This window comes from Drosophila miranda (genome assembly GCF_003369915.1).
Source record: "Drosophila miranda strain MSH22 chromosome Y unlocalized genomic scaffold, D.miranda_PacBio2.1 Contig_Y1_pilon, whole genome shotgun sequence".
NCBI classification, from domain to species: domain Eukaryota; kingdom Metazoa; phylum Arthropoda; class Insecta; order Diptera; family Drosophilidae; genus Drosophila; species Drosophila miranda.
This window is the reverse complement of record NW_022881603.1, coordinates 39,141,810-39,163,376: the sequence shown is the minus strand read 5'-3', so window position 1 is coordinate 39,163,376 and position 21,567 is coordinate 39,141,810. Positions and strand designations below refer to the sequence as shown.

Here is a 21,567-nt window from a genome sequence, read left to right as displayed (position 1 = left end):
CCAACACAAAAAAAAAAAACACCTGGAGAAAGAAGGAATTAGCACCTCAACCCCATCCCCCTATTTTCGCAGTGCCAGTTCCAACCGGGTAAATATGTGCATGGAGTAACTGTTAGAAAAAGTAGCCTGATCAGTATTTTCAAATTCCACATTAGAATCGGCACTTAGTTTGGGAATTATCCAAAAGCTGCAGCCCGAGCTTTAAGCCCCCGCACTACGAACCAGCTGATCCACCAAGTCGGGGCAGTGAACTTTGGCTGCGCGAGACGAGGACAGCCGTCTGAACGGGCTTAGTGCGGCGAATTGGCGTAACCGTTTCGCATTCAAAACCGGGCCAAGAAACGGAAACCGGTGCTTGCAGTCAGCGTAGGACCGAAGCCGCTTAAATGTTCCTACCGGGCGGGAAAAAATAGTGCACCACGTGTGTACATAACCTCCCGGCGACCCCTAGTGGTATCGCCTCGCTTGTTCTTCTCGTGATTCGGCCTAGCTGTTCCAAACGTTTATTTAAAGTGCAGTGGAGGCCAGTGTTTGTCTTATGTGCACGTTAGTGTCATTATGTAGGCTGAATGAAAACTGTAAGAGATGTGCTCACATACATATGTATACACCGCCCACTGAAAGCCACTGAGGCCAGTAAGATCCCACCGTGACTCGCATTCCCTTGAACCTCGCAGTCCGTTGATATGTCTGTTTTTGTGTAGTTGGATATACTTAGTGTTAATTGTAGACAGAAAAAAAACGAAGGGGAACGTTGTGAGTTGCTGCGGAGACCGCAACTCTACAGTTATACCCGATACTAAGTCAGTATGGCTCTCCTCCGGCAGACGCCGCTAATATTAAACGACACGACAAGGAGTGCGTGCGAGAGAGACAGAAAATCAGTCTGAGCGTGACGTCGGGGGTTGCGTAGCCAGTGCAAAATGATTTGTTCCTTTTGGCTATAAAATTGATCTGATCTGTTTTATAGTGAGATCTAACAGAAGTGCGGATACCAAATTTGGTTACTCTAGCTCTAATAGTCTCTGAGATTTGTGGATGCCCCAGATTTTCGTCCTTTGCGGGGGCGGAAGGGGTGTGGCGAAATTTGGACACGAAACGGTCAAGGTCCGATATCACAGGAGTGTGGATACCAAATTTGGTTGCTCTGGCTCTTATAGGTTCTGAGATCCTTGAACTCATATTTTGCAATTGGCAAAGCCGACCATGAAACCTGTGTGTTAGAGAGAGACAGAGCGAGAAAGAATGAAATTGTTTTCTTGATTCTGGCTATAATAATTATACGATCTGGTTGAGATTTTACACTCTAGAACATATAGTCATCCTCTACGATTCTGCGTTTTTGGTTTTATCGTATCTTTAAAAATGTGGATGCCACAGATTTTCGTCCTTTGTGGGGGCGGAAGTGGGCGGGGCGAAGTTTTGAAATATTTTTGTAGCAGTGACATATCACAGAAGTCTGGATCCAAAACATCGTTGCTCTAGATCTTATAGTCTTTGATCACTAGGCGCTGAAGGGGACGGACGGACGGACGACGGACGGACGGACGGACGGACGTACGGACAGACGGACAGACAGACAGGGCTCAATCGACTCGGCTATTGATGCTGATCAAGAATATATATACTTTATGGGGTCGGAAACGATTCCTTCTGGACGTATACTCATTTTGAGTATCGGGTATAAAAACAAAACAAAAACCCACCAACACATGGAAAGTTTGAAAATGCATTTGATAAAAGTTTAAAAGTTTGAGCTTAAAAGCGTCCGCTCGGCCGGGTCCCATCCGCGAGCTTATGCCATGCAGCACGCGCTGTACGATTTTGTTTTTGGTTTGCAGGTAAAAGTTTAATGCACCCACACACAGCCACACGCCCAGCTACGAAAGATCTTTCGCCGCGGGAACACAAACAAAAACTGAGTGAGCTTTATAATATACCAACAACATTACATTTTATTGCCTCCCAAAATTCCGCGAGCGTGGCAAAAGCTTCGTTCTTTTTTTTGCTAGAGCTGTTTGTCGGTCGTTGACCTCACACTTTTAAAGTAGTCACAGCTGATTGGCCTTCTGCCTTTACAATACGCTTGGTAAAACGAAAGTATGTCCAACTACTCCCTGAAGCCGATGTGCTGGGACATGTGTACCTATATTGCGCTGTAGTATTATCTTTCTATTTAAGGCAAAATCATTAGTTTATATCGCACTATTAAATATCGTATATGCACTTTAAACTATTTACACTTATCGTATTTATTTATCTAAATATTCCCTAGTAATAATAGCTATATCTCTTGTGACGCTTTTCGTTCCTCCTTTTGTCCATTTAGCCTTGTCTTGGAGTTCTCGGTTAGTGTTTCTTTTTTCTTGTAACATGAGGGTATCTGAATATAGTTTCTAATAAAATGATTGTTAAGATGAATATGTACTAGACGTTACCGTATTTGGGGGGAACCATGCCGCTCGTGAGCGAAATAGGATGACCAATACCGGACACTCCAGGGATCCTGATATTATTATTGGCTCTTTCAGGATCATGGTAGGGTGGGCGTGGCACGACTCCGTGCCAGCAAAACAGAGATGTCCGCCGCGGTGGTAGATCCCTACTCCTTCTCTGCACTATCTTTGCCCCACTATACTTTCCGTACCCCTAACTATCCTTTCCTTGTCTGTCCCCCTCCCATTCCCAAAAAGAGTACGCGAATTTTAATAAAATAATACCAGCAGGAGCGAAGCAACCTAACTGGAGGGTTACCCCAAAGAACCCATCCCCATTTCCGACCAGAGACCAGCCGTGGAAGCGAGCGCGTACTCCTTCTCAGTTAGCCGACCACCAGCTTCATCGTGCGAAGATTATCTTCGTTACTCGTTACAGCAGCCGAGAGTCCACCGACAAAGCCCCCGACAAATAGTTGGAGCAAAGTCTCAGCCTCTTGGCGTTTTTCTATGTAAATGAATAATTTCTCGTTAAATATTGTATAATTGTATATTCCACACGTTTGCTCTTAATTATGCAGAACGTGGCAGTGGCAGTGGCTGTGGCAGCCGTATGAGTATTGTATAAATAGAGTTCTGTTTGAGCGTTGGCTGTCTGGCATTTCCGCCATTTGTGTTTCGTGGAGGAGGGGGGAGGGGGGCCCGTGGTTTGTGGCATAGAGCGTAGATGCAACCCAGCGTCGGCTTACGAATGGATCTCGGTCATGTGGAGCTGCAGCTGCAGCTGTGGCTCTCGAATCGGATCCAAGCGGAGCTTGAATTGAATTGTTATTTAATTGCACACACACTCACCTGATGCCTGAGGCCATCTGTTACTCTGATCGGCCCACATCGATTTATTTGTCGCTGCCGATCCGATCCGATCCGCTCCGCACTGTCTGTCAGTTCGATTCCGAGCGACCAGAGATCAGCACAGTATCTGAGCAGCAAACCAATAAAAATATATTTTCGGATCTTGTACGTTTTGCAGCGAGAATAAGAATGAAGCGTGAAATGAACGATGCAGGAGACGGACCACAGGACCAGAAGCGCAACCGCCGCAATGAGGACACCGTGCGCATACTAATCCCAAGCAGTGTAAGTATTCTAAACTGTGCTTGGAGAGTGCCTGGGATCCTTGGAGGGGCTGTGCTCCTCTCTCGCCCTCGATCTCGTTCTCGCTCTTTATGTTTCCTTCTTTTTGACAGATCGCTGGCGCTGTGATTGGCAAGGGAGGACAGCACATCCAGAAGATGAGGACTCAGGTACTATATGAAATCACCCACCCACCAACCCACGACAATCACTCAAAAAACCAAAAAGAAAAGAAAAATCAAACAGAGGAAAAGAAAAATCAAAGAAAAGAAAAGAAAGAACAAAAATCTGCATAACCACAAAATTAGAAAGTTGAAAGCAAATCGAAACCCAATCGAGATTCCATCCCAAAAGCGTCTGTCTCTCTGTCTCTGTCCTCTCTCTCCTGCGAACTCTCTGTCACTGTCTCTCTATCTCGCATCCTGTCTCTACCACCCCCACAACCCCAACCCGCGCTCGGAACTTCAGAAACGAGAGCTCCAATCCAAATCCAATCCGAAGCGAAGCGAAGCGAACCAAGAACCAAACCAAAACCGAACCAAATCTTGTCTTCTGTGCCGGTCTGGTCTGCCCTTCCATACCCCTACCACCACCACCCCCACCACTCTTTCCCTCTCTATCTCTTTTCCTGTCTCTGTAAGCGGATCCTGCCAGTCTCTCTCTCTCTCTCTCTGCAGCAGCGAGGAATCGATATAAGATTAAACACGCTTCTCACTTACTAACGGGTGTCTGCCACTCAGCTTAACTCTCTCTCCTATCTCTTTCTATCGTCTCTACCGTCTATATTGTCTCTGGTTTCTTCATATTTATCGTTTCGATTCTCAAAAAGGATGTTCCAACCAATAGATAAGAAATGTGTGTAATCCCAGAAACATCTGAATCCGAATTGTAATATACTACCTGGAGAAATATCCCCCCTTTTTTTTGGTGAACTATAACTTAATTAGGAACAAGAACTGCAACAACAACGACAATAAAAAAAGAAACATCTACAACAACAAACAATAAAACCGATAGATTTACACGCTAATTAACCTTTTAACTAAATGAACAATTTTCTCTCTCTCTCTCTCTTCTCTCTCTCTCTCTTTTTGCGTACACCCCATATATGTAACAAATTGTTTGAAAAAAAAAAAATATATGTATATGTATATATATATATATACAAATATAATAATTCGTCGGTTCGCACGCCCAATAAAATCTTCAACCGATCCGACCAAAAAAAATCGCCCGAACCGCCCGCCCGCACCGCCCGCCCGCACCGTCACTCTGCACCGCTGGTCTCCATGGTCTCTGGTCTATGTCCCACCCGGGTACTGGGTAACCGATCGATCTGAATCTGAATCCCGAATCTAAATCTGTATCTGAATCTGAATCTGAACTGGCCCGATGATACCAATACCAATACCAAATACCAAATGCCGAATCGATATAATCTGATATCTATATCTGAACATCCATGTATAAATGATGTGCATATACATCTATGTCTATGAACCCATATTCCCATATATGTACGGTACGTTTGTATCTGTGTGGATGCTTGGGCCCTGTCCCTTCTCCTTGCGATGTACCTGGGATATATGTCTCTATGACGTGAACAAACGGCGTATCAATTAACCAAATGTAAAAAAATATATACATATATGTATATTACGTCCATCGACCGAATGACCGCCTGTCTGCCCGCCCGCCCATCGACCGACCGACCGTCTGCCCGACCGCCCGCCCGCCTGCCTGCCTGACATAACGCCCTACCGCCCATCCGCCCGTGTCTTCGATATATATATGTGTATGTGTGCGCGTCTGTGTGGCACAAACAGTATAAAGCAGCTGTGTCTGTCGACGATTCCCAAGGCCCCGAACGGTAAACCACATACAAATCTTTAACCTTACCAATTATTAGATACTATATAAACTGCATCTCTCCTGTACAAGCCATATTGAAATTGAATTGACGAGAACCGAGCTGAAACCGAACCCGAACCCGAAACCGAAACCCAATCGAGTTTGAGCTCTTGTCAGCCCTAGCCTTAGCCTTAGCCCATACATATTGCATAGATCTACATATATCTTGGTCTTTGTCTTTGTCCTGTATGCGCTATATCCAAATATTTATCTAAATATTGTGTGTTGTATCCTCCCATGCCTTTACGTATGCCAGGCGCACAGTATCCTGTATATCCAGTTTGTGTAGTTTGTGATGCCCAGAAGGTCGCCTTCTTAGCCCGAATCTAACTTGATCTCGCTCTCGCTAAAAACCTAATCCTAATCGCATACTAATCCACAATGCACCCCGTACCATGTGCCATGTTTAACCCAGTCCATTCCCAAATGCACGGCCTGAGCTTAAACTCTCAAGGAACCGAGAATCGAAAGGCCTGAGATCCTGGGATCATCCATTTGCCGACATCCCAAGTCCCCCAGCAAGCGTCTTGTGTGTCCTTGTGGTGGTATTACTCGTACTTTGTGATATATGATATGACATGGAATGGCACTTGGGAGGGAATCTCCATCTCTCTCCCTCTTGTTCTCTATCTATTTTATCACCGATTCTCTATCTGGCAAAGTTTGTTCTCTAGTTCTCCCAACATTAAAGAAGGCCATTTTTAGACCTGAATTAATTTCTAGTTTATCTGCAATTCTAATATGTGTTTTTTCCCTCACTTTTCTCTCTCTCTCTCTCTCTCTCTCTCGCACGCCTAACTGCTCGCTCAACACCGAACACAGGACCATCCAAATCTCGGCGGATATCGAGGCCACTCTGGAGATAATCACCGAAATGCTAAAATACTTTGAAGAGGTAAGTGGCGCGGCGCAAGTGTAACGTGATATGATTCTCACAAATGATAACTCGATTTTATCCTTTCCTCGCATCCAGCGCGATGAGGACTTTGATGTGCGCCTATTGATCCATCAGAGCTTGGCCGGCTGCGTTATAGGCAAAGGTGGACAGAAGATCAAGGAGATACGCGATGTGAGTAAATGCCAACAATTTCTATTCCCATTCCGTACTGTCGCGGTGTAGCTGGGGTCCTCTCAAAACAGAGTAGATACAGATCGGTGGCAATGGGAGGCAGAGTAGCTGCCTTGTAAATGGGAATGTCCTTGCTCCCTGTTGTTCCCATTGCTTCGAAATGTATTCTTTGGTAAAAAAAAGGCCAAAAAATAATGCCCGAGAGTGCAAAAACAAAATAAATGCTCTTCGTGCGAAACTTTTGTGTTTTTGTGACCGAGGCTCGGCAAAACAAAATACATTTCGTGTTCGTGATGTGGCGCTTTAATACAAGTTTTGATTTTATTGTTTCATTATTTCAGCACATTTTTGTATAACATTTTGAATGTTTTTGCTGATAACATATTTAGTTGAAAAGTATTTACGCTATTCCGCTTTTTGAGTCCCCGCAGATGTCTGTCCACGGTGCGTGTCCTTTGTTTGCCTGTTATCCCCCATCGCCATGCCCATGCCGAGTGTCCTGCGGTCAAGGGACATCGCTGGCCAACCATGACGCTCGCATGAGGACGAGGTGGAGGTGGAGGTGGAGGATGGGGAGGAGTGTCATTCAGGCTATCTGATACGTGGGAATATTTGACATGTTTTTGACGTTCCTAGCAGCGGAGGGAAGCGGCGACGGCGGCTGCGAGAGTGCCACGTGAAGTTGAAACCCGTCAACATAACTTTGCGCTTGGCTAAATCGAAAACTTTGTACGGGGACTAAATTCCTGCTGCCTGTCGCCTGCTGCCTGCTGCTCCGCGTGCAGGTCTCTGTTTGCGACAGGAGAATGCATCTCCATCGATGCTGTTAGGGAATCGATCGAATGGATAGCAATACGAGGGCAAGAGTCTGCGTGAATGCTCATGCAGCGGAGGAGGAATCTGTTGCTGACGTCTGCTGCTACAACTCTCGCATAACACACTTGTCACTGCCGTTTTATTGAAGCTGAAGCTGAAGCTCGATCTTCGTCTAGTGCATTCAGAAAGGCTGACACGTGAGGATAGGTCGGCATGTGCCAGGTGGCAGGAGGTAGGAGGCAGGAGGCAGCACGTCAAACGCTTTTCAATTGCGCAATTCGCAAGTTCAAAATAATCAGAAATGTCTCCCCTATCAGAGGTGCTGCTGCGTTCAATTAGGATACGAGGTGCAGTTAAGTGGAACGCATGTCCTTCCAGGCGTAGTAGCTGAATCAGCAGCAGCAGGTGGAGCTGGCAGGGCGCTCATTAATTAGAGACAAGTGGGTCTGCATTTTAATTGGAATGTCCTGCGCGCTTTTCTGGCTCTGCTCTGCTCCGCTTTACTTTGCTTTGCTTTGTTTCCCCCTTCCGCCAGCTCTGAATATAATATCGCACACTTATTCTCCCCCTGAAGCCGCCCCAAATGCTCCTCATGCATATTCATATTTCTCTGCTGCTGCTGCACTACTTCTATGGAGGTCAACCAGTCCACGGCAGCAGGCGGAAAGGAGCTTCCTTCTGAGTCTCGTACTCCTTCCCTTTATTATGGGTTTCTTATACGTGTAGCATCCTTGCAGCTGTCGTCGTCTGAGCTACTGCTTTGATGGCTCAGCAGATGATGATGATCAGCCTCCAGCAGCAGCAACAGCAGCAGCAGCAGCAACAGCATCAGCATCGGTGGGGCAGCATCAGCATCTTCAACTGTGTCTGCCTCAAAGCATGTGTTTGTCGTTTATACATTTGTACCTTTTCTTTAGTCTGTGCTGAAAAGGAAGTCGTCCTCGTTTCCATCTTCATTGTTGCGGCAAGAACAACGGCAGGAGCAGCAGCAGCAAGAGCAACAACAGCAAGGCCTGGCTTGGCCAGCAGCTGTTTCCATTCAGTGAGCCATTCGGCCTCCCCCCATTATCCCTTAGTCTTCTGTCTTCTGCCATTTCCCGCTCTGACTTTCTGGCTTTGGCCGAAGCAAAGCCGGTTTACGTTCGGGTCTCCCTTTGCCAAGGGAGTACCGAGCCTGAGGTTAAAGTAATTGCTTACTTCTGGCTTCTAATACGTCTTTGGCAGAGTCTATTCCAGATTATTTTTAATACACATTTCCCCCGAACTTGCAGAGCGCCAGATCTGTCGCATTATCCGGACATGTGTTCCCCTATAGTGCGTCTACTGCGTGCCTAGAGAGCTCAGTCGTCAGGTTTCATGCCTGTGTGCCGTGTGCCCCCCCATTAAAATGTTGTCCTGTGCCAAGGAGGCAGCCGGTAAAGAGCGGGGGAAGATGGCATCTGCCACGGCAGCGGCAGTAATAATGAGCGACAGCTGCTTCTACTACGACTCCACACACAGACGACTGGTCCTGCAGCCGTCATCCTTTGTGCGTCTGTCTGTAAATCCAAAAATGTCCTAAAATGCATTCGAGGATTGAACTTGCCTTTGGGCCTGGTCTGGTTTTGTTCCTGCGCTCTTCTTTCCCTCTGATTGCCGCCTGCCGCCTGCGGCTTACATTTGTTGCACGCTGTTCGTCTTAATAAATGCCAATCAGGTGCTACGTACACTCTTACGCATACTTATAAGAAACAAACAAAAAATACTCTTTAAAGTTGGTAAAATTACCTTTTAGTGGAGTAGTGGAGGAAAACTAGAAAATATATTGATGAAAGGGCGGAGAATGCAACTAAAACATCTCGTATATACTAAATATAACGAGGGGGAACGTTGTGAGTTGCTGCGGAGACCACAACTCTACAGTTATACCCGATACTAAGTCAGTATGGCTCTCCTCCGGCAGACGCCGCTAATATTAAACGACACGACAAAGAGTGCGTGCGAGAGAGACAGAAAATCAGTCTGAGCGTGACGTCGGGCGCTGCGTAGTGCAAATTGATTTGTTCCTTTTGGCTATAAAAATGATCTGATCTGATCCAGATTCAGCAATCTGATAGATATGGTCATTATCTATGATTCTGCGTTTTTAGTTTTCTCGAATCTGCAATATTGTGGATGCCTCAGATTTTCGTCCTTTGCGGGGGCGGAAGGGGGTGTGGCGAAATTTTGACACAAAATGGTCAAGGTCCGATATCACAGGAGTGTGGATACCAAATTTGGTTGCTCTGGCTCTTATAGGTTCTGAGATCCTTGAACTCATATTTTGCAATTGGCAAAACCGACCATGAAACCTGTGTGTTAGAGAGAGACAGAGCGAGAAAGAATGAAATTTTTTTCTTGATTCTGGCTATAATAATTATACGATCTAGTTCAGATTTTGCACTCTAGAAGATATAGTCATCTTCTACATTCTGCGTTTTTAGTTTTCTCGTATCGTCGAAATTGTGGATGCCACAGATTTTCGCCCTTTGTGGGGGCGGAAGTGGGCGGGGCAAAGATTTCAAATATTCTTGTAGCAGTGACATATCACAGAAGTCTGGATCCAAAACATCGTTGCTCTCGCTTTTATAGTCTTTGAGCATAGGCGCTGAAGGGGACGGACAGACGGACGGGCGGACAGACGGACAGACGGACGGACGGACAGACAGACATGGCTCAATCGACTCGGCTATTGATGCTGATCAAGAATATATATACTTTATGGGGTCGGAAACGATTCCTTCTGGACGTTACACACATCCACTTTTACCACAAATCTAATATACCCCATCACTCATTTTTAGTATCGGGTATAAAAAGGAAAAATGGAGAGTTGAATAGTTTGACTGAAAGCAAAGACTATACAATACCAAAACGTGCCACCCAGTTGTGGTAGAGTAATACCAAAGACTATACAATACCAAGATGTTGCATGAGCGACCAAAAAGCTGTTCTATGGCGGGTCCTAACATTAGGACCCAAATGGCACGAGGGAGCGCGCGGGGTTTCAATTCCCTTTTCGCCTGTACTTCGTCTCTACCGCGACACCGCTGCCCATCGGTTTCGTCTGTTCGGCAATGCCTTCACCAGCAACGAAATAATTCTGGACTCTCGAGCCTCAGCACCGTCGAAGCGGTGGTCGCGGATCGCCGATGTCTTTGGAGCGGCACACACACACACACTTCCGCCTGGTTTGTTGCATGCTTCCTCATTCTGCTCTCTCGTCCCTCCACGCTCCTTCAGCCACTTAAAGAGTACGAGTGTTATACGGAACATACATCCATAATTGATACACCACTGGACAACTGTACTCCAGTTTTGCTCCTCATCTGTGTGGTTGTGTGTGTGTGTGTGTCTGTAAAACAGTTGTGGTCACAAAAATACTATCAGAGCTGCACATATGTAAGTTAACACAATCGATCGAAAAAATATATAAAAACAAGATCGTCCGTTATACAGGGGATGTTGCCCAGCGACACCGGAGTTTTGGGTACGCAACAATGTTGCAGAACGAGCAGTGAGCGTCGGGAGTGCTGGGAACTTACTTGTAAGAGTAGAGTAGTTCGGGGGGAGAAATTAACCGCGTCGGCCGTCGCCACGCCTATCTCAAACCGAATAAAATAAAATAAAAATTGAAAGAAATAAAATTAAAATTGGCGCCCAACTAATTCGAACCCCCGGCAAACCCTGACCCAGCGGCAAAAATAAAAAACCAATACACGCAATTGAACATAAAAAAAAAAAACAGATCCAGCAGCATCTGGAAGACAAAGAAGACACCATACTACCATACACCATAAATTGTACACCATACACCATAAACCGTACACCATACACCACCATACACCTACCAACAAGAAGACATCAAGAAGCAGCTATACTAACATAGTATAAATCCAGCAGCATCTGGAAGACAAAGAAGACACCATACTACCATACACCATAAATTGTACACTATACACCATAAACCGTACACCATACACCACCATACACCTACCAACAAGAAGACATCAAGAAGCAGCTATACTAACATAGTTTATGACAAAGAACATGTGAGTAGAGTGTTCATTAAAAAAAAAAAAAACTCAAAGCCCCACATAAAACACAATTTAGTCTTGCAAGTTGATTGATAGTGAAATAAATAAAAGCAGGTGCATTTTTTGTTTAGGTTATGAGTGATAAGGAAGTACAAGATTTGGTAAAAGAATTTCAGAAACTAAAAGGAACAAATTATCAGGAAGACGTAATAGAGAACATAAATTTAGAAATGAATATATCAATCGAGCAGCTCAGACTCATGATAGAGGCCGCGGTTTCAAGCGCACTAGCCGTACAGGAACAGAGCTTCACTTCAAAACTACAGGGTATTCAGGAGAGCTTAAATAGACTTTACGTACGCAGACAAACGACCAATATACTTAATTGAACAAGAGATGTCAACGCTCCGGCAGGGAAATTTGACATTATTACAGTACTATGACGAAGTAGAAAAGAAACTGACCCTCCTTATAAACAAAACAATTATGACTAACGAAACCACTGTAGTTTCTTCATTGAATGAGAAATACAGAGCGGACGCTCTACGAGTGTTCATCTCAGGAACCAAGAAGACTTTAAGTGATGTTCTATTCTCGGCAAGACCAAAAGATCTACCCTCTGCTTTGGCATTGGCTCAAGAAGTTGAGGCTAATCATGATCGATATATGTTCGCTTCAAACTACGCCCGTAGCATAGAAGAAAAAGCTTAGAGAACTGAACAAAGACAGCATGGCAGAGAGAATTTAATGACGGACACAAGGCAAAGACAACTAGGGAAACTCCCACAGTATAGGAAACAAGAATTTTTACCAAAATCAGAACAGGTCCAACCAATGGACGTGGACACATCCTCACGTTTTAGGCAGACTACTCAGTATCAACAAAATAGCGCGCCTCAGAGACAAAACCAGTGGCAAAGTCAGCAACAAAACAACCAATCGGACTACAACAACCAGGGACAAACAAACAAGCGACCGAACAATAGTAGCGCACGTTTTACGGGACCGAAACAACAAAGAATTAACCACGTAGAAGCAGAAGATACCCTACTCGATCAGGAAGAACAGGATTACCAAACTATAGCAAACGCCGAAGTTGATGGCATAGAAAACGACCTTTCATATTATGACCAGATGAATTTTTTAGACATAACTCCTTGCTTCCGTTCATAGAAAGGACAGTAGCAGGGAGAACAATCAAATTACTCATAGATACAGGAGCTTCCAAAAACTACATAAAACCATTAAAAGAACTAAAACATATTACCCTAGTAAATAAACACTTCCGAGTGAAGTCAATCCATGGCTATAGTGGAATAGACAAAAAATGTATAATGCACCTTTTCAATACCAACTCAACATTTTTTTTACTACCAAACCTCACGACATTTGACGGTATAATTGGACTTGACCTATTAAAACAGAGTGACGTTCTACTGGACTTAAAGAATAAGAAATTAATAACAAACTTTGGTTCCGAAACAATCCAATTTTTAAAATGTGCAAACATAAATTTCACAAATGTCGAGGAAATACAGGTCCCTGAGACTATATCCCAAAAGTTTCAGCTGATGTTAGGAAACCGAACAGGGGTTTTCGCAGACCCAAATGAAGCACTCCCATATAATACAAATATCATTGGCACTATCCGAACAGAAAATGAAGATCCCATATATTCAAAATTGTACCCATATCCAATGGGCGTTTCAGAATTCGTAAATGCAGAAACTCAAGACTTGTTGAAAGGTGGTATAATACGACCGTCTCGGTCACCATACAACAACCCCGTTTGGGTTGTAGACAAAAAAGCTACCGATGAACAGGGAAATAAAAAAAAACGTTTGGTCATAGATTTCAGGAAACTAAATTTAAAAACAACAGATGACAAATATTCCATTCCCAATATAGTTTCTATATTATCCAACTTGGGTACAGCTAAATACTTTACAACCCTAGATCTTAAATCTGGATTCCATCAGATTTTACTTGCAGAAAAAGATAGAGAAAAAACAGCTTTCTCCGTAGCAAATGGGAAGTATGAGTTCTGTAGACTCCCCTTTGGCTTGAAAAATGCACCTAGTATTTTTCAGAGGGCCATTGACGATGTGCTCAGAGAGCAAATTGGGAAAACTTGCTATGTTTATGTCGATGATGTAATCATTTTTTCCGAAAACATGGAAAGCCATGTCAAGCATATCGCATGGGTCTTAGACAAACTGTACGATGCCAATATGAGAGTTTCGCGCGAAAAATCGCACTTTTTCAAGGAGAATGTCGAATACTTAGGATTTGTCGTCTCAAGTAATGGTATAAAAACATGCCCCAATAAAGTGGAAGCGATTCGTAACTACGAACAACCAACCACTTTGTTCAACGTCAGATCATTCCTTGGACTTGCAAGTTACTATAGATGTTTTATTAAAGACTTTGCATCCATAGCTAAACCCATAAGTGACATCCTTAAGGGCGAAAATGGCAAGGTAAGCGCCGGACAGTCAAAGAAAATACCAGTCAAATTAGACGAAAGTCAGTGCGCGGCATTCAATAAACTAAAAGAGATTCTGGCATCCGAAAGCGTAATGTTACTCTATCCTGACTATAAGAAAGCATTTGACCTAACAACAGATGCTTCGTCCTTCGGTCTGGGAGCCGTCTTATCACAAGACGGGAAGCCAATTACCATGATATCAAGGACACTAAATGATAGGGAACTTAACTTTGCAACAAACGAAAGAGAGCTGCTCGCTATAGTTTGGGCTTTGAAAAACCTCAGAAACTATCTATACGGAGTAAAAAATTTAAATATTTTTACATACCATCAGCCTCTAACGTTTGCAGTTTCTGATCGCAACCCAAACGCAAAAATAAGACGTTGGAAAGCTCTCATAGACGAGTACAATGCAAATATCTTCTACAAGCCAGGAAAAGAAAACTTCGTCGCTGACGCACTATCACGACACAACATCCATACCTTAGAAGATGATGCACAGTCAGACAGGGCCACAATACACAGCGAAATATCACTTACATACACTATACACTATACACTATACATACAATATATTTCTCAAGCAGGGACTCGTTAATTAAAAAAATAAGTGACGCTGTCAAAAAAGATGTCGTAAATGCAATCCACTGCGAATTACCCATATTAGCATTCATTCAACATAAATTAATAGAAACATTTCCAACAACAATATTCCGATGCACAAAACATATAGTAAATGACATTTTGGACAAGAACGAACAAAACGAAATAGTTATTACAGAACACAATAGAGCCCATAGGGCGGCACAGGAGAATGTAAAACAAATTTTACAAGACTATTTTTTCCCGAAAATGACCAAATTAGCAGTCGAGGTTGTTGCAAATTGCAAAATTTGTCAAACGGCCAAGTACAACCGACACCCACAAAAACAAATACTTGGGGAAACACCCATACCCTCGTATGTGGGCGAAATGCTACATATCGACGTATATTCAACCGATAAAAAATATTTCCTCACATGCATAGACAAGCTTTCAAAATTTGCAGTTGTCCAACCCATCGCTTCAAGAACAATAGTTGACATACAATCAGCAATTGTACAACTTATCAATTTTTACCGGAACACCAAGACGATCTATTGCGATAACGAACCTTCCATAAAGTCCGAGACAATAAAATCATTATTAAGTAACCAATATAACATTAAAATTATAAATGCTCCACCACTTCATAGTACTTCCAATGGACAAGTCGAAAGATTCCATAGCACCCTTAATGACATTGCGAGATGTTTAACAGCCCAAAGGAAGCTTACAAATACTGTGGAAACGATACTTCAAGCAACTATTGAATACAATAACACAGTTCACTCCGTAACGAAGAAACGTCCGGTCGATGTAATTCACTCGTCCTCCCCTGAACTTGAGGTGGAAATCAGGAATAGAGTTCATAAAGCACAACAACTCCAAATGAAAAAACTGAATGAAGTAAGACATGATAGACAGTTTCAAGTAGGTGACACAGTCCTTGTAAAAGCAAACAAACGATTAGGAAACAAACTGACACCTTTGTACACCGAAAATAAAATCGAGGCAGACTTGGGGACAACGGTCCTAATAAAAGGAAGGGTGGTCCACAAGGACAATTTAAGATAGACATCAGTTCATAATGAGTTCATATTCCTCTTCACTATTCAATATACAACAATAATAGAGGATACAGAAGAGTTAAGAATTAAGAAACCAATTCCTACAATCGCAAATGAGACATTACTTTCAAGAAACAGAATAATTATTTCAGAATTAAAAGCATTAATGTTATCAGTTACACTTGCAAAGATAGGAATTGTTAACCCTTCCGTATTAGACTCTCACGATTTGAGAAGAATAATTAATGAACACTCTACGAATTTAACTATTACTGATTTAATAGAGGAAGCTAAAATCAAAGTTTTATTTAATAATGAATTCTTTCCTAAGCCTTACCTAGTTTGCAAAAAAAAAAAATAAAATAAAAATAAAAAATAAAAATATTCTGTAAGATTAATCTGTAATCACCCTGTTGAGCACAACGGCATCACAATTAACTTCGCCGAAGACGAAAAATTGCCGACGGTGGTAACCATGTTACAGCTATCGGAAACCGCGCTACCACTCTAACAACAACATTCTGTAAAAAACTTCCCTACACAACTTGTGCGCAGCAACTACACTCCGGTGTCATCGCGCACTGTCCAACTCGGCCCAGCCATCTCGAACCTGTAACACGCATCGATGATGGCATAATCATCATAAACGACATAGTGGAGACAATCGATAAACAAAACTACGCGAGGAAGTCTCCAGGATCAACAGTATCCACATTCCTCCACATAACAAACCATGAAGACGTACCGAGCTTGCCGTACTTATAAAGGTTAAGTATGGAAACTTACGACACATCGACCAACTGGAATCAGGACTCGTAAGAAGACCGATAATATCTGGATTGGCTCCGAGAAACAGACGCCAACGTGGCCTCCAAGTGCTAATTGACGGCTTAAAGGAATCCGAGGACGTCTTCCACTTAAGTGAAGGAGGAGTTAACACAATCGATCGAAAAAATATATAAAAACAAGATCAGCCGTTATACAGGGGATGTTGCCCAGCGACACCGGAGTTTTGGGTACGCAACAATGTTGCAGAACGAGCAGTGAGCGTCGGGAGTGCTGGGAACTTACTTGTAAGAGTAGAGTAGTTCGGGGGAGAAATTAACCGCGTCGGCCGTCGCCACGCCTATCTCAAACCGAATAAAATAAAATAAAAATTGAAAGAAATAAAATTAAAATTGGCGCCCAACTAATTCGAACCCACGGCAAAACCTGAACCAGCGGCAAAAATAAAAAACCAATACACGCAATTGAACATAAAAAAAAAAAACAGATCCAGCAGCATCTGGAAGACAAAGAAGACACCATACTACCATACACCATAAATTGTACACCATACACCATACACCACCATACACCTACCAACAAGAAGACATCAAGAAGCAGCTATACTAACATAGTATAAATCCAGCAGCATCTGGAAGACAAGGAAGACACCATACTACCATACACCATAAATTGTACACTATACACCATAAACCGTACACCATACACCTACCAACAAGAAGACATCAAGAAGCAGCTATACTAACATAGTTTATGACAAAGAACATGTGAGTATAGTGTTCATTAAAAAAAAAAAAAAACTCAAAGCCCCACATAAAACACAATTTAGTCTTGCAAGTTGATTGATAGTGAAATAAATAAAAGCAGGTGCATTTTTTGTTTAGGTTATGAGTGATAAGGAAGTACAAGATTTGGTAAAAGAATTTCAGAAACTAAAAGGAACAAATTATCAGGAAGACGTAATAGAGAACATAAATTTAGAAATGAATATATCAATCGAGCAGCTCAGACTCATGATAGAGGCCGCGGTTTCAAGCGCACTAGCCGTACAGGAACAGAGCTTCACTTCAAAACTACAGGGTATTCAGGAGAGCTTAAATAGACTTTACGTACGCAGACAAACGACCAATATACTTAATTGAACAAGAGATGTCAACGCTCCGGCAGGGAAATTTGACATTATTACAGTACTATGACGAAGTAGAAAAGAAACTGACCCTCCTTATAAACAAAACAATTATGACTAACGAAACCACTGTAGTTTCTTCATTGAATGAGAAATACAGAGCGGACGCTCTACGAGTGTTCATCTCAGGAACCAAGAAGACTTTAAGTGATGTTCTATTCTCGGCAAGACCAAAAGATCTACCCTCTGCTTTGGCATTGGCTCAAGAAGTTGAGGCTAATCATGATCGATATATGTTCGCTTCAAACTACGCCCGTAGCATAGAAGAGAAAGCTCAGAGAACTGAACAAAGACAGCATGGCAGAGAGAATTTAATGACGGACACAAGGCAAAGACAACTAGGGAAACTCCCACAGTATAGGAAACAAGAATTTTTACCAAAATCAGAACAGGTCCAACCAATGGACGTGGACACATCCTCACGTTTTAGGCAGACTACTCAGTATCAACAAAATAGCGCGCCTCAGAGACAAAACCAGTGGCAAAGTCAGCAACAAAACAACCAATCGGACTACAACAACCAGGGACAAACAAACAAGCGACCGAACAATAGTAGCGCACGTTTTACGGGACCGAAACAACAAAGAATTAACCACGTAGAAGCAGAAGATACCCTACTCGATCAGGAAGAACAGGATTACCAAACTATAGCAAACGCCGAAGTTGATGGCATAGAAAACGACCTTTCATATTATGACCAGATGAATTTTTTAGACATAACTCCTTGCTTCCTTTCATAGAAAGGACAGTAGCAGGGAGAACAATCAAATTACTCATAGATACAGGAGCTTCCAAAAACTACATAAAACCATTAAAAGAACTAAAACATATTACCCTAGTAAATAAACCCTTCCGAGTGAAGTCAATCCATGGCTATAGTGGCATAGACAAAAAATGTATAATGCACCTTTTCAATACCAACTCAACATTTTTTTTACTACCAAACCTCACGACATTTGACGGTATAATTGGACTTGACCTATTAAAACAGAGTGACGTTCTACTGGACTTAAAGAATAAGAAATTAATAACAAACTTCGGTTCCGAAACAATCCAATTTTTAAAATGTGCAAACATAAATTTCACAAATGTCGAGGAAATACAGGTCCCTGAGACTATATCCCAAAAGTTTCAGCTGATGTTAGGAAACCGAACAGGGGTTTTCGCAGACCCAAATGAAGCACTCCCATATAATACAAATATCATTGGCACTATCCGAACAGAAAATGAATATCCCATATATTCAAAATTGTACCCATATCCAATGGGCGTTTCAGAATTCGTAAATGCAGAAACTCAAGACTTGTTGAAAGGTGGTATAATACGACCGTCTCGGTCACCATACAACAACCCCGTTTGGGTTGTAGACAAAAAAGCTACCGATGAACAGGGAAATAAAAAAAAACGTTTGGTCATAGATTTCAGGAAACTAAATTTAAAAACAACAGATGACAAATATCCCATTCCCAATATAGTTTCTATATTATCCAACTTGGGTACAGCTAAATACTTTACAACCCTAGATCTTAAATCTGGATTCCATCAGATTTTACTTGCAGAAAAAGATAGAGAAAAAACAGCTTTCTCCGTAGCAAATGGGAAGTATGAGTTCTGTAGACTCCCCTTTGGCTTGAAAAATGCACCTAGTATTTTTCAGAGGGCCATTGACGACGTGCTCAGAGAGCAAATTGGGAAAACTTGCTATGTTTATGTCGATGATGTAATCATTTTTTCCGAAAACATGGAAAGCCATGTCAAGCATATCGCATGGGTCTTAGACAAACTGTACGATGCCAATATGAGAGTTTCGCGCGAAAAATCGCACTTTTTCAAGGAGAATGTCGAATACTTAGGATTTGTCGTCTCAAGTAATGGTATAAAAACATGCCCCAATAAAGTGGAAGCGATTCGTAACTACGAACAACCAACCACTTTGTTCAACGTCAGATCATTCCTTGGACTTGCAAGTTACTATAGATGTTTTATTAAAGACTTTGCATCCATAGCTAAACCCATAAGTGACATCCTTAAGGGCGAAAATGGCAAGGTAAGCGCCGGACAGTCAAAGAAAATACCAGTCAAATTAGACGAAAGTCAGTGCGCGGCATTCAATAAACTAAAAGAGATTCTGGCATCCGAAAGCGTAATGTTACTCTATCCTGACTATAAGAAAGCATTTGACCTAACAACAGATGCTTCGTCCTTCGGTCTGAGAGCCGTCTTATCACAAGACGGGAAGCCAATTACCATGATATCAAGGACACTAAATGATAGGGAACTTAACTTTGCAACAAACGAAAAAGAGCTGCTCGCTATAGTTTGGGCTTTGAAAAACCTCAGAAACTATCTATACGGAGTAAAAAATTTAAATATTTTTACAGACCATCAGCCTCTAACGTTTGCAGTTTCTGATCGCAACCCAAACGCAAAAATAAGACGTTGGAAAGCTCTCATAGACGAGTACAATGCAAATATCTTCTACAAGCCAGGAAAAGAAAACTTCGAAAATCCACTGCGAATTACCCATATTAGCATTCATTCAACATAAATTAATAGAAACATTTCCAACAACAATATTCCGATGCACAAAACATATAGTAAATGACATTTTGGACAAGAACGAACAAAAAGAAATAGTTATTACAGAACACAATAGAGCCCATAGGGCGGCACAGGAGAATGTAAAACAAATTTTACAAGACTATTTTTTCCCGAAAATGACCAAATTAGCAGTCGAGGTTGTTGCAAATTGCAAAATTTGTCAAACGGCCAAGTACAACCGACACCCACAAAAACAAATACTTGGGGAAACACCCATACCCTCGTATGTGGGCGAAATGCTACATATCGACGTATATTCAACCGATAAAAAATATTTCCTCACATGCATAGACAAGCTTTCAAAATTTGCAGTTGTCCAACCCATCGCTTCAAGAACAATAGTTGACATACAATCAGCAATTGTACAACTTATCAATTTTTACCGGAACACCAAGACGATCTATTGCGATAACGAACCTTCCATAAAGTCCGAGACAATAAAATCATTATTAAGTAACCAATATAACATTAAAATTATAAATGCTCCACCACTTCATAGTACTTCCAATGGACAAGTCGAAAGATTCCATAGCACCCTTAATGACATTGCGAGATGTTTAACAGCCCAAAGGAAGCTTACAAATACTGTGGAAACGATACTTCAAGCAACTATTGAATACAATAACACAGTTCACTCCGTAACGAAGAAACGTCCGGTCGATGTAATTCACTCGTCCTCCCCTGAACTTGAGGTGGAAATCAGGAATAGAGTTCATAAAGCACAACAACTCCAAATGAAAAAACTGAATGAAGTAAGACATGATAGACAGTTTCAAGTAGGTGACACAGTCCTTGTAAAAGCAAACAAACGATTAGGAAACAAACTGACACCTTTGTACACCGAAAATAAAATCGAGGCAGACTTGGGGACAACGGTCCTAATAAAAGGAAGGGTGGTCCACAAGGACAATTTAAGATAGACATCAGTTCATAATGAGTTCATATTCCTCTTCACTATTCAATATACAACAATAATAGAGGATACAGAAGAGTTAAGAATTAAGAAACCAATTCCTACAATCGCAAATGAGACATTACTTTCAAGAAACAGAATAATTATTTCAGAATTAAAAGCATTAATGTTATCAGTTACACTTGCAAAGATAGGAATTGTTAACCCTTCCGTATTAGACTCTCACGATTTGAGAAGAATAATTAATGAACACTCTACGAATTTAACTATTACTGATTTAATAGAGGAAGCTAAAATCAAAGTTTTATTTAATAATTAATTCTTTCCTAAGCCTTACCTAGTTTGCAAAAAAAAAAAATAAAATAAAAATAAAAAATAAAAATATTCTGTAAGATTAATCTGTAATCACCCTGTTGAGCACAACGGCATCACAATTAACTTCGCCGAAGACGAAAAATTGCCGACGGTGGTAACCATGTTACAGCTATCGGAAACCGCGCTACCACTCTAACAACAACATTCTG

The 21,567-nt window shown here is 42.0% G+C and overlaps 1 protein-coding gene across 3 annotated transcripts in view; it reads left to right on the top strand.

The window, feature by feature from the left end:
• The window catches only part of LOC108159459 (heterogeneous nuclear ribonucleoprotein K), a 144,721-nt gene that overhangs the window by 103,758 nt on the left and 19,396 nt on the right, over positions 1–21,567 (top strand). For 2 of the 3 annotated variants that reach the window (XM_033395202.1, XM_033395203.1), the window contains exons 2-6: positions 3,466–3,572; positions 3,683–3,739; positions 5,396–5,439; positions 6,303–6,375; positions 6,454–6,549. In XM_033395202.1, coding sequence (XP_033251093.1) covers positions 3,477–3,572; positions 3,683–3,739; positions 5,396–5,439; positions 6,303–6,375; positions 6,454–6,549 — 366 coding nt within the window. In that variant the 5' untranslated portion in view covers positions 3,466–3,476. Of the gene's footprint in view, positions 1–3,465; positions 3,573–3,682; positions 3,740–5,395; positions 5,440–6,302; positions 6,376–6,453; positions 6,550–21,567 lie in introns of those variants that run through there. The other variant, XM_033395204.1, reaches the window with a different exon arrangement.